Raw genomic sequence first — 14,105 nt, forward strand, 5'->3', positions numbered from 1 at the left:
TCTCTACCTTCTCAACTTAACTGCATTCAATTGGCAACACCTATAATAGAATCAGCCACTGGGACTCCTGAGCCATACCAGTGATGTTTCAGTGTAGAGTTAACTACCAACTTATAAACCATGGTTTCACAAGGCTGAAGGTTACCAGGGAAAACAAGTTTGTTGTCTGCAATTATTACTGATGTTTGTTCATGCTGTCGAAAAACTAGGTTAAATGCAGCTTATTTTTATCTCGGTCTTGTGGATTTAAACTGTAATGTGTAATAACATGACCAAGAAAGGATACCATGCAATTAATGAAAAATATTAAATCAATAATTTCAAATGGGATATTGTAACAAAACTTGCGGAAAGGACTCATAAAGCGGAATAGAATTAATAATAGCATCAATGATTATTGGTTTCTACCTTTCTGAATCTATCAAAGGATCCCTAGACCCATTCTTCCTTTAATAGATTTGAAACATTTTATTTCTTTTAATTTTTCACAGGTATTTTGCCAGCGTTGCCTAAGTTTTATGGAGCTTTGAAGATTACAATCCAACATTTGTTTGTGGCTTGGTGGGACAAAGGATTAGAAGGAAAAGAAGAATTGGGAAAAACTGCCTTTATAATGCTGCTGGAGAAAAGCTTATTGTCAAAATATTTGGTAATATCATTTTTTATTGATCAAAACATTAATTGTACAGATTATTTTATGCAAGTTGATTTATATGTGCCACTGTTCATAGTCAAAAAGATAGAAAGTAATTGCACATCTGTTAGCCTGTTTCTGGTTGACTTTATCAATGTCTGACTTTATTTTCCTCTCAATCTTGCCTTCCTCCTCATATTTGCTTCCTGCCCTTGCCTCTTGCATGTTTATTTCTGAATTTGTTGCAGTAATTTTCAGTTGTGTACATCCAGTTTTTGGTTATTTTCTGAAAAGTGTAAGTAACATTTGCACCACACTAATGCAAGGTAGTGATCATCTCCAGTAAGAGAGCATTGAACTGCTCCATGATGTTAAAAGCATAACTATTGAATTCCAGCTGTCAAAACATCCTGGGAGTAACAATTGTCCAGAGATAGGATAAGCCATACAAATACAGTGGTGACGAAAAGATCCTGTAGTGAGTAACTCCTCCTGACTACTCAAAGTCTATCCACCATTTAGAAGGCATAAGTCAAGATGTGATGGAAGGCTCCCTACTTGACTGTATGAGTGCAGCTTAAAGAACTCGAAGCTTGATATTATCCAGGACAGAGCAGCTGCTTGCTTAGCACCTCATCCACAAACGTTCACTGCATGCATCACTGACTGAGCAGCAGCAGTGTGTACCATCCACAAGATACATGAGAGGAACTGACCAAGCTGCTGACCCTTGTGACCCTTGTGTTCTCCTCCAAGCTATTCACCAGCTGACTTGGCAATATATTGCCATTCCTTAGTGTCACTAAGTCAAACTCCTGGGACTCCCTTCACTAACCGCACTGTGGGATGACTTAAATCAAATTGACTGCAGCATTTCAAGAAGGCACCTCATCATCCCCTTGAGGACAGCTACAAATGGGCTATAAGTGCTGGCCCAAAATCCAGTCAAAGCAGAACAAAAGCAGAATCAAGCTTGCAAGGAAACAAGAAACTTATAAAAGGCACTTTGTGTTTTAAAAGTAATAATGATGGATAGTGAAGACAAACCTTTATGCCATTTTCTCTTCTGATTGTCACTAGACAAATTGCTTCTCTTCCACGAAGATAACATTGAACTTGGTTGGATAGGGGAGTCCAAAATGAGGGGGCATAGATTTAAGATGAGAGAGGAAAGATTTGAAAGGGACCCAAGGAGCAACTTTCACGCAGAGAGTGGTATGTGCATAGAAAGAGAAGTGGTGGAGGCTGGTACAATTATAGCATTTAAAGTGCTACTATGTATTAGAAGGATATGTGCCAAATGCTCACAAATGGATCTAGATTAATTTAGATAATCTTGTCAGCATGGACGACTTGGACCAAATGATTTGTTTCCATGCTGTACAACTCTGACTATGACTCTAATAGCTGAAAGTGTATTCCTGCATAAAATGAGAAGCTTGTGATCTTGTGACTGTGCCTTATTCCAAGTAATTCGTGACACACTAATTGCCATTATGCGCTCAGTTAGTTAATTATCACCTATATTGTTATGGTATCTTTATTTTCTCTTGAATTTTCATTGGTTTATTCTATTGAAATGGCTAGAGGTGTAATCCTCTGATGCTGTAACTCTTGCACGTTGGTCCAATAAACGTTACTCTCCTTTCCACATCATTGTGCATAGGGTGCTGATATAATTCGACTGTGGCACTTTCATCAAGCTTTGCAAAATTTTGAATTCAAGTCTGAAGACAGCAATGAGGTGAAAAATACTTTGCTTCAATGTTTCATGAGTGTTGCCCACGTAAAAAAGGAAGAGGTGAGTGAAGAAAATAACATGTGTTTTACGTGTTTTAAATGCAGATATTTTAAAGCAAAATGTTTCAAAACACAATGCACTTCTGGCATAATTATCTGGAAATAGTAAGAGTTTGCAAATACCTTGGTTCTATTTAGTATTAGAACAGAAATTTACATTTCAATCAGTGTTCTAAATAATTGACTGAACATTCTATGTAAAGAAAATGCTGGTTCTATTTACACGGTCAAACCGTAACTTAGGAGACAAACATTTTCAGCATTTTTTGTTTTGTACTTTACATTTCTATAATCTGCTTTATGTTCCACTTAAAATCTGGTGTTATATTTTCACAAAAAGTATTTTAATCAATCTGTTGGGACATGTTGTGACACACCTTAGTGGAATGTGAGACTTGAGCATGCCCCTTCTGGCCCTGAACAAGGGACACTGCCACAAAACCCAATGGATGTTATGTGAGTATAGTTGGTTGTTCTTTATTTATATTCTGTATTTGTGCATTGGCATGCAGACTGTGGAACATAGAATAGCACAGCACAAGAAAGGCCCTTTGGTCTACCAGGTCTGTACTGACCAGCGTGCCATTCTCAACTAATTCCATCAGCCTGCACATATCCTTCTATTCTCTGCCTGTTTGTGTGAGTGTCTAAAAAGATTCCACCTCTTCATCCTTTCCATGCTTCTGATTAATTTTATGTACTTCCATCAGGTTGCCTGTCAGCCTTTGACACTTGAACAAAACAGTCCAAGTTTGTCCAACCTCTCCTTATAGCTAATGCACTCCAATACAGGCAATATCCTTGTAAACCTCTTCTCCACTCTCCAACTCTCTCCTAAGCCTCCACAGAGTGGCAGCCATACCCCAACTAATTAAAGAATGAACGTGCATATATTCCATAGTATTTTGTCTCTACCAGGAGTGCTACTGATGGGTATTTTTTATTGATCAGTCTCAGTTTATGATTGCTATTGTCCAATGTGTATGTTGTGCATTCTAATCATAAATTCTGCCCCATTTTAACTTTATGGTTTAGTCATCTGAGACCCATTACACTGATCATCTAATTTTCATCTCTCAATAAAAGCTGTTTTAATTCTTAAAGGTTCTGCATAGAATTTATTCTTCTGCAAAATTGTGTATGGGTTTGAAGTAAATCAGGGAAACAAACTATTTTAAATTGTTTGTGAGCCATACAGAGTATTGGTCTTGCCTTTGTTAATGGCTCAAAGGATGACATGTCATTGACTTCGCATTTTAAGACACTTTTATTTGGATGCAATTGTTATTGTCTGCAACAATAAAAGTGCTGAAGATCTGAAATAAAAACAGAAAATGTTGAAGAAATTTAATGGGTCTTGTTTTATCTGTGGAGTGAGAAAGAGAGTTAATGTTTCAAATCCAATGACTGCTCTTCAGAATTAGAGACTGGAAAAGGATGGCTTTTATGTTATTGACAAAGGGGGAGAAAGTGGAAAAGATAATGAAGGTACCCAGAACAAAAGACAAAAAGGAATGCTAATAGTAGCAAAAGAGGTTCAGGGGCAAGATGGGTGTGAATAGTATAATATAGGTCAACTCTCCTGAGAGCAAACACATGCCATCAAGATATTGGAAGAGGAAAAGGGGGTGAAAACTAAATGGAGGACAATGTTCATGCTCTGAAGGTGTTGAAGATCAAAAATATAAAGGAGGATAGTAAAAGCTTTTTTAGGTATGTGAAAGGGAAAAAAATGGTTAAGACTAAAATTGGGCCCTTGAAGACAGAAACAGGGGAATATTTTACGGGGAACAAAGAAATGGCAGAAGAATTGAATTGGTGCTTCAGATCTGTGTTCACTGGGGAAGACACAAGCAATCTCCCAGAGGTGACAGTGGCTGAAGGATCTGAACTGAAGCAGATTTATAGTTGCCAGGAATTGGTGTTGGAGAGACTGTTAGGTCTGAAGGCTGATAAATCCCCGGGGCCTGATGGTCTACATCCCAGGGTACTGAAGGAGGTGGCTCGAGAAATCGTGGATGCGTTGGTGATTATTTTCCAGAGTTCGATAGATTCAGGATCAGTTCCTGCGGATTGGAGGGTGGCTAATGTTGTACCACTTTTTAAGGAAGGAGTGAGAGAGAAAGCAGGAAATTATAGACCAGTTAGTCTGACCTCAGTGGTGGGAAAGATGCTGGAGTCTATTATAAAGGATGAAATTACGACACATCTGGATAGCAGTAACAGGATAGGTCAGAGTCAGCATGGATTTATGAAGGGGAAATCATGCTTGACTAATCTTCTGGAATTTTTTGAGGATGTAACTCTGAAGATGGAGAAGGGAGATCCAGTGGATGTAGTGTACCTAGACTTTCAGAAAACTTTTGATAAAGTCCCACATAGGAGGTTAGTGAGCAAAATTAGGGTGCATTGTATTGGGGGCAAAGTACTGACTTGGATTGAAAATTGGTTGGCAGACAGGAAACAGAAGTGATAAACTGCTCCCTTTCGGAATGGCAGGCGGTGACCAGTGGGGTACCGCAGAGATCAGTGCTGGGACCGCAGCTTTTTACAATATATATTAATGATATAGAAGATGGTATTAATAGTAACATTAACAAATTTGCTGATGATATAAAGCTGGGTGGCAGGGTGAAATGTGAGGAGGATGTTGGGAGATTACAGGGTGACCTGGACAGGTTAGGTGAGTGGACCAATGCATGGCAGATGCAGTTTAATGTGGATAAATGTATGGTTATCCACTTTGGTGGCAGGAACAGGAAGGCAGACTACTACCTAAATGGAGTCAAGTTAGGTAAAGGGGCAGAACAGAGGTCTGGGTGTTCTTGTACACCAGTCAATGAAGGCAAGCATGCAAGTACAGCAGGTAGTGAAGATGGCTAATAGCATGCTGGCCTTCATAACGAGGGATTGAGTATAGAAGCAAAGAGGTTTTTCTGCAGCTGTATAGGGCCCTGGTGAGACTGCACCTGGAATATTGTGTGCAGTTCTGGTCTCCAAATTTGAGGTAAGACATTCTGGCTATTGAGGGAGTGCAGCATAGGTTCACGAGGTCAATTCCTGGAATGGCGGCACTATCTTATGTTGAAAGATTGGAGTGACTGGGTTTGTATACCCTTGAGTTTAGAAGACTGAGAGGGGATCTAATTGAGACGTATAAGATTATTAAAGGATCGGACGCTCTGGAGGCAGAAAACATGTTTCCGCTGATGGGTGAGTGCTGAACCAGAGGACACCGCTTAAAAATAAGGGGTAGGCCATTTAGGACAGAGATGAGAGAAACGTCTTCACCCAGAGAGTGGTGGGTATGTGGAATGCTCTGCCCCAGAGGGCAGTGGAGGCCAAGTCTCTGGATTCATTTAAGAAAGAGTTGGATAGATCTCTCAAGGAAAGTGGAATCAAAGGTTATAGGAGATAAGGCAGGAACAGGATACTGATTGAGGATGATCAGCCATGATCATAATGAATGGTGGTGCAGGCTCGAAGGACAGAATGGCCTACTCCTGCACCTATTGTCTATTGAACTCCGTGTTCAGTCCTGAAGGTTGTAAATTGTCTCAGCAGAAAGTGAGCTGCTATTCCTTCAGCTTGTGTTGAGCTTTGCTATAATATTGCAGCAAGTCTGGGATGGAAATGTTATCATGAGATCACGATGGTATATTGAAATAGCAAGCAACTGGAAGGCTAGCATTATTCTTACTGGTTGATAGACCAGAAGTGTTCCACAAAGCAGTCAGTCAGTCTTTGTTCTTTCCAATGTAGACGAAACTGCATTGTAAATAGCAAAATAAGTATGGATTGAAAGAAGTACAAGCAAATTGTTGCCTCACCTCAAAGTTGTATTGGGCATTTTGGAGAGTGAAGGTGGAAGAGATAAAAGGGCAAACTTTACTCCTTCTGTGATTGTATGAGAAGGTGATATGTGTGGGGCTTGGGGCAGGAGGGATATTTGCAGTGCATGTGGTTCATAGAAATTGGGGCATGCACTAGGAACCAGAAGGAGAAGTTGCAATTTTAAAACAAAACAAATTTGGCATCTGAGAACCATGTTCCCCCTCAATTTTGTGTAAGAACCTGGTTGTCAAATACAAGGCATTCTTTGTGTTGCAGTACATGATGCAGGTCTGATCCGTTACTCAGCTAAGTTGTGGCGATTATCTGTACCATCCTTTGCTCCATGTAGGAATTGAAAGTAACTGTAGTTACAAGGCCATGATTGACAAACCTTTAGCTAAAAGATTTCGATACTGTCCTCATTCTAACGGCTACCTCTGTGGCTATATCAAGCTGTACATGAATACTTGGCATGCGACCATAAGGGTAATTTCTGTGCTGAGGTGCTGTCTGTTTCCGATGTAATGAAGGGTGGGTCTGGCCACATTTTTGTAAAACACTTCAAGCTTTTGTACTATGGAATACTACCTAAAACATATGGAAAATATTTGCAGGAGGGCATGTTTGACTGCCAGTCCATCAAATAGTGTTCTACACATGACAACCTTGAGGTCCTTCAGGAAAAGTAGATGGAAGATTCCTTTGGATAGTTCCCTGAGCAAAATCATTTCATAGATTGCATAGTCATAAGAACTTTCAAGCTAGCGTCAAGGAATACTTGCCTGATGGTAAGGAAGGCCCTTCCTGTCAATCCTTTCTTCATGCTTGGAATCTCACCCCATATTTGTGTGTTTATCTTGAAGTTGGGAAAGAGACTGTTGTCCACCTATGGATACAAAATTTGGAGAGAGGTGCAGTGGTTTTTGAAGGGATTCAGCCGTAGCAGCTCTATTGACACTGTTCTGCATGTGCTGTTCTGAGAACACACGAGGTAAGGGTCAGCAGTGTCTGGAGGACCATTCAACAGTGAAAAGCACTCATTGATGTTCGTGAACTTTGCTGGTTGTCCACTGTAACATTTTGTTCTTGACCCAGTTTTGCAAAATGGCACATTCCAAAGTGTAGGCTCAGCGCTGAGAAATGTAGTAATGCTTTGGACAGTCGCCACAAGGGTGCATTGGGGAAGTTGCTGCCCAAGGCCTTTCAGCCATAGTACACTGAGAGCTGGAAAACTGGAGAACCCCCTTTCTAAATGTTTGAAATTGTTGATATTCACAGTATACATTCAGTATTGAAATTATAATGTTACCTCAGACTGAAACATATCGGATGGAGCGAAATTGAATTTTATCACACTTTCTGTAATATTCAATGTTCCTGTAGTGTGCCTTTACAAAGAATGCCTTTGAAAGAGAGCTTTGCTGTAATTATGAGACCATAAGATATAAGAGCAGAATTAAGTCATTCAGACCAAGCAGTCCACTCCACCGTTTGATCATGCCTGATATGTTTCGAAACCCCATTTTCGTGCCATCTTCCCGTATGCCTTGATAACTTTACTAATCAAGAGGCTATCTATCTTGTCAAAGGCCTTCCAGAAATATAAATAGATCATGCCCAATAGCTCTCCTTTGTCTAAATGCTCATTACCACCTCAAAAGTTCTAACAGGTTTATCAGATGTGACCTTCCCTTGAAGCCATACTGGCTCAGTATTTCAAAGTAACTTGTGTTTACAGCTTAAATACAAGATCCAGCTAGCTAAGCTAGATGATTGCAATTATATAAAAAGAACATACATTTTGGAAACTGTATGCTTATGGCTGTTTTGCCTTCATAATAACTTTCATGATGAGATCACTTTTCTTTGACACAAAGACAAAAGAAAGTATTCAATCATGGGGAGGCGATGGCAAGATGGTATTATTGCTGGACTGTTAATCTAAGAGACCCAGGTAATGTTTTGGGGGGGCTCTGGTTTATATCTAACCACGGCAGATTTCAATTCAATAAAAATGTGTAATTAAGAGCCTAATGCTGACCATTAATCCATTGATGGGGGAAAATCCCACCTGGTTCACTAATGTCCTTTCGGGGTGTGAAACTGCCATCCTTACAGGGTCTGACCAACATGTGACTCCAGACCACAGGAATGTGATTGACTCTCAACTGCTCTTGGGGCAAATAGGGATGGGCAATAAATGCTGAGCTAACCAGTGGTGCCCATATCTAATGAATAAAATCCAAATCACATCATTTCCACTTCTGAGATACTGGTTCAAGTTCTAATTTAGGCCTTGAGCACAATCCATCTTCTGTGCACTACTGTTCAAGATGCCATTTTTCAAACGTGATATTAAGCTGTGATCCCACAGGGAGCAATTTGTTTTTAAAAGAAGGTAGAAAAGCAGAGAAATCAGCATCTCTGGAGAGAAACAGTTCATGTTTCTGGTTGATTTAATCTTTTATTAGAACTGAATCTCACCAGTAGCACACTGGCTGCCACATTTCCTTCAGCAGAAGTGACGAATAATAAGCCATAAACTCTGTCCTCCATTGCGATGTTTCTTGCCCTACTCTTCCAACTCCAACCACAAGCCCCCTTCTGAAGCAAACAAGCCATGATGTCTCTTCAGCTCCAAAGAAGAGTACTTAGGCTCAATGTTTACACTGGTCCTCTTTTTCACAGGTGTTACCGGATTTGTTGAGTTTTTCCAGTGCTTTGTTTTTAATTTCAGATCTTCACCGACATTGTTTTGTTCTTATTCAAAAGTACTTTTGTTTTAAGGCACATTGGGGTGATCTGGTTGTGTATAAAGCTTTGTATAAATGCAAATTTTTTTTGTTGTGAATTTATACTGCTCCTTTCTTCTTTTCAGGGAAGGCGATTTTTAAGTTTTTTGTTTAGCTGGGATGTGGAATTCATCAAGATGATCCATGACACCATTAAGAACCAGCTACATGTCTTTCCTAAGTATGAACAAAGTAATTAGGGCATGGGGTTTAGGCAAGAAAAGCATGCACTGAGAGTTAATTTAAATGTAGGAATGTGAGTGAAACTTTTGATTTATGTAGTGATCTTCCATTTAGGGAGTTCAGAATATCCAGCCAAATCATTTGCTCAATTATTAGATTACTTTTTAAGTGCTTGCAAATAACGTTTAAGAACTAGGTAATTAGTTCAAAAAGTATCATAACACTTCTGTGACTATGACACAAAGGTGGCTGTTTGCCCATCAAGCCGACATGTGCTGGTTAAAGAAACATTATTACCAGTTTTTAAAATACCCTTGCACCTTTATTTCCAACAATATAATCATCCACTGCACTCTTGAATACTTCAATTGAACCTCCCTCTACCACACTACTAGACATTGCATTCTATACTCTAACTACTCAATGAAAAGGTTTTCCTAACTTCAACCTTGCTTTAAATCTGTGCCCTTTTTTTTAAGAATTAAAATTCGAATCCCTATTGTGTGGAAGCAGGCCCTTCAGCCCAACAAGTCCATGCCAACCCTCCGAAAAGCGTCCCACCCAGACCCATTTCCCTACATTTACCCCTGACTCAAGCACCTAATCTATACATCCCTGAACACTGGGAAATTCAATTTAGCTTGGCCAGTTCACCCAACCTGCACATCTTTGGATTGTGAGAGGAAACTGGAGTAGCCGGAGGAAACCCACGCAGACAGTCGCCCAAGGCTGGAATCGAACCCGGGTCCCTGGTGCTGTGATGCAGCAGTGCTAACCACTGAGCCACTGTGCTGCCCTCTTCTTCTTGTTTCTTTTATGAGCGGGAGCAGTTTTTCTCAATCTCTCCAGCTTCTCATCATTTTGAAAACTTCTCTCAGGTTTCAGCTTAGCTTTCTCCTCTCCAAGCATTACAGTCTCAGTTTAGAGTCAGAATCAGATAACACAGAACTTGCCCTCGCCTCATCATATCTGTCCGGGCCTATCTACTCTAATCAGACTTTCCAGTGTTTGGCCCATGGGCATGAACATTAGAATTTCTTTGATCCCCAAAACTGAAGTTCCTCATTCTTGGAAACAATACTGCACGTCTTATATTACATCTTTCTGATGTAATGCCGGAACCATAGATAGTATTCTAGCTTAGAGTTCATATGCTATGTTTTGCTAATTGATTGGATTATTTTTATTTTATTTGTGATGTTATGCTCTCTTTATGCTGAACTTGACATTTCATAATGGCTTTATTGCTCAGGTTTGACAACTGTGTGCACTCTCACCTCTAGTAATCAATCTGCACAAATGACAGAGATGCAGCTATAATCACTTTTTTTTTACATGGATATGCCTAATTTTAGCTTTGTGCTTAGCTCTGTTTTTTCCTATATTCCAATTCTGAGCCTTGTCCGACTGCAATTAATTCCAGGGATGGCTTGAATTTCAGGATTGTCATGTTGTCTGATAGGAGTTTCAAAGCACTGAATCAATGCTTAAGTATCAGGACTTTGCAAACTTTGCTTTTCTTATTCTGTTATGATTAACTCTTAATGATGAAGTTTGTGATTAAATTTTTGCCTGTAGGTCCATCATGACCTATGTAGCTGAGATATATTTTAGAGCTTGGAAAAAGGCATCTGGAATGTTTCTGAAGGTAAGTGTTTTTAATTCTAAGACATTAAGATTAGGGAGGGATCTGTGGATATTCTAGGGCATATTGATATTAAGAAGGAAAACATGAAAATAGATAAAGCCCCTAGGTCTGATGGAATCTTTCCCAGAATACTGAAGCAGGCAAGGGAGGAGATTGCTAGGGTCTTGATGGCAAAATTTGTATCCTCTTTAGCCACAGGAGAGATCCCGGAAGACTAGAGAATGGCCAATGTCATTTTTTTTTATTTAAGAAAGGCAACAGGGATAATCCAGGAAATTATAGGCTAATGACCCTTACATCAGTAATTGGGGCATTATTGGAGAAGATTCTGAGGGACAGGATTTACTTGCATTTGGAAAATAATGGACTTATTAGGGATAGTCATCTTGGCTTTGTGAGGGGGACATTTTGTTTTTCTAATTTGATTGAGATTGTTTTAGGAAGCGATGAAGATGATTGAGGGTAGGATAATGGATGTTGTTTACTTGGACTTAGTAAACCATTTGACAAGTTCCCCTCCTGGTAGGCTGCTCCAGAAGATTAAGTAATATGAGATCCTGGATGAGTTTGTAAAGTGCCTTGGTCATAGAAGATCATTTCAGAGGGGTGTTTTGCTGATTGGAAGTGTTTGATCAGTGGTGTTCTGCAAGAATCTGTGTTGGTGTCTCTTTTTTTTTGTAATATGTAAATGTTTCAGGCAGAATAGAGGGAGTCTTTGAATCAGTCGGAATTTCTCAAGTTTGGGATCAACAGGTTTGTGCAAAGGTTTCATGAAGTTTGAGGACTTGATCTAACTGAATGGCAAAACAGACTCAATAAGGAGAATGACCTAATTGTGCTTCTACGTTTCAAGAGATAAGGTTATAAGCAGTTTATCATTGTGAGACTCAAGGGTAATGGTGTTGACAGAAATGTTTAGTTGAGGCTACAAACAGATCTGCGATGATATTCTCAAATCTCAGAGCTAGTTTGAGGTGGATATCCTACTTCTGCTCTTATTTCAGCTTTCACAATGAAAATAAACAGAATACACAGAAAACCTTGAAGGAATAGTTGCATTGCTTTTAATAGTTTCTTCTACTATACTCCCAATTAAAAAAACCTACTCAAACAGAAAATAAGGTTAATCTGTTGAAATCAAAGATGTTGAACCATTAAAAAAGCGAGTTTTAAATAGTGGGGAGAGTAACATACCATGTTCCTGTTTCAATTTTTTTATTTTTAAGTTACTATTAATATTTATGATCAAACAAACACGTCACAACAATTTTTGTTAACTAATATTAATGCACTTTAGCATACTGCATTCACTTAGATTGTTATAAAATCTCTACAGTGTGGAAGCAGGCCATTTGGCCCAACAAGTCCACATTGATTCTCCAAAGAGCATCCAACCCAGATTCATCCCCCTGCCCTATCCCTGTATCTCTACATTTCCTATGGCTAATCCATCCAACGTACACATTCCTGGACACTATGGGCAATTTGTCATGGCCAATCCACCTAACCTGCACGTTTTTGGACTGAGAGGACACTGGAAACCCACACAGACACTGGGCGAATGTGTGGAGTTTGCACAGACAGTAGCCCAAAAGTGAAATTGAATTGAGTACCTGGCGCAATGAGACAGCAGTTAACCACCAAAAAAATATTAATCATTCGTTGTTGCAGATTGTTTGTTTATTAAAATGTGATTAGCTTTATCAATAATTTGTTTTAATCTAAAACTGAATTTTAGAATCATTGCTATGCGGGAAATATCTTTATGGAAAATTTTAACATTCACATATCATTAGTCCATTTTACATCATCACAAAATAACTGTAAAATTAGGTGATTGGGTGTATAACCCTGAAATATTTTCCCTTTCCTCTAGACTATTGAATATAATTGTATCCAGGATTTTATGCATCATGGAGTTCACCTTCCAAGGAATTCCCCAGTCCATTCAAAAGTGCGAGAGGTATGTGTAATTTTAAGTAATGTTAAGTTAATGAAAAAGATTTTTTTGATTGTCCACCACATTACGATAGATTTTTCTACTGATGCAGTTACAAATTGCAATTGTAATATTGATGAAACTGGTACACAAGAGATAAATGTTCCTCATTTGTTTTACTTTTTACTTGCTGCAGGTCCTTTGATGTAAGTGATGAATTAAGGGTGGTTTTAACATTTTATGGCCTCCATGGTGCAAACACTTGACCTATAGAGTATTGTAAACAATGCAGGAAGTACTGCAGTGCATGTCATTTCTCATTCGATAAATTTAGTTGTCTGTGTTGGTAGCTGTGAATTTTTCCTTGTATTGTCTTCTATAGTTTCTTTTGACTGTTGGCAAAAGATTGAGTTCAGAAACATTCTTGAAGAGACTTTGTTTTTGTGGATTGGCCTGGTTGTAGACTTGTCTTTTGCTGTCAGCATGAATCAAGATTTTTGAGAAGCCTAAATTGTAGCTCTTAACAATTTTTGAAATTATCTTTGCAGTTGTTAAGTTACTTCCATCAACAAAAACTGCGACAGGGGGTTGATGAAATGTTGCATCGTTTGTACCAGCCTATTCTATGGAGAGGACTGAAGGTACTACCGTAACTTTTTAGGATAAATTATTGACACATTACTCTTATGCCTTCATTCATTCTAAAGAAGGAACTTTGAGGACATTTTTAAAGAATGTTTTAATAAATGAAGACTGTTTTCGATATTTAATGATTTTATAAAATTGTTGGAGTGAATTTAAACAAAGAAAACATTGCAAATATTCAGTGCTGTCCATTATTATATAATCTAAATGAGAGTGAACACTCAAGCCCAATTCTGAAATCTGCTCCAAAGTTGTGGTGGGTAAGAATATTCTGACATTTTACGGATCAGTAATATTTTAACTTCATTTTATTCATTCGTGGGATGAGGGCATCATTGGCTAGGTCAGCATTTATTGCCCTAATTGCCCAAAGGACGAGTAAGAGTCACCAACATTGCTATAAATCTGAAGTCACATCTGGGCCAGACCAGGTAAGGATGACACTTTCCTTCCCTAAAGGACAGTATACAATATAGAGCTGTCAATATATAGTACAGTATTAATAGATTTGAGATCAGACCAATCCCTTGCTCATACTTAATGAGTTCTCTTTTCATAAAAATGATTCAGCCTTATAATGGAAATAATGGTCCAGATCTAGCTGTAGTTATTGCAGCAAAACTGTCACCG

General features: G+C 38.8%; 1 protein-coding gene across 2 annotated transcripts in view; it reads left to right on the forward strand.

The window, feature by feature from the left end:
- Positions 1–14,105, forward strand: part of ncapg2 (non-SMC condensin II complex, subunit G2) — a 102,988-nt gene that overhangs the window by 20,633 nt on the left and 68,250 nt on the right. For both annotated transcript variants that reach the window (XM_043690695.2, XM_043690696.2), the window contains exons 5-10: positions 492–649; positions 2,301–2,435; positions 9,147–9,241; positions 10,822–10,891; positions 12,768–12,854; positions 13,379–13,471. In XM_043690695.2, coding sequence (XP_043546630.2) covers positions 492–649; positions 2,301–2,435; positions 9,147–9,241; positions 10,822–10,891; positions 12,768–12,854; positions 13,379–13,471 — 638 coding nt within the window. The remainder of the gene's footprint in view (positions 1–491; positions 650–2,300; positions 2,436–9,146; positions 9,242–10,821; positions 10,892–12,767; positions 12,855–13,378; positions 13,472–14,105) is intronic.

This window comes from Chiloscyllium plagiosum, unplaced genomic scaffold, assembly GCF_037043375.1.
Source record: "Chiloscyllium plagiosum isolate Xiang-an unplaced genomic scaffold, Cpla_swu_hap1 HiC_scaffold_5, whole genome shotgun sequence".
Lineage (NCBI taxonomy): Eukaryota > Metazoa > Chordata > Chondrichthyes > Orectolobiformes > Hemiscylliidae > Chiloscyllium > Chiloscyllium plagiosum.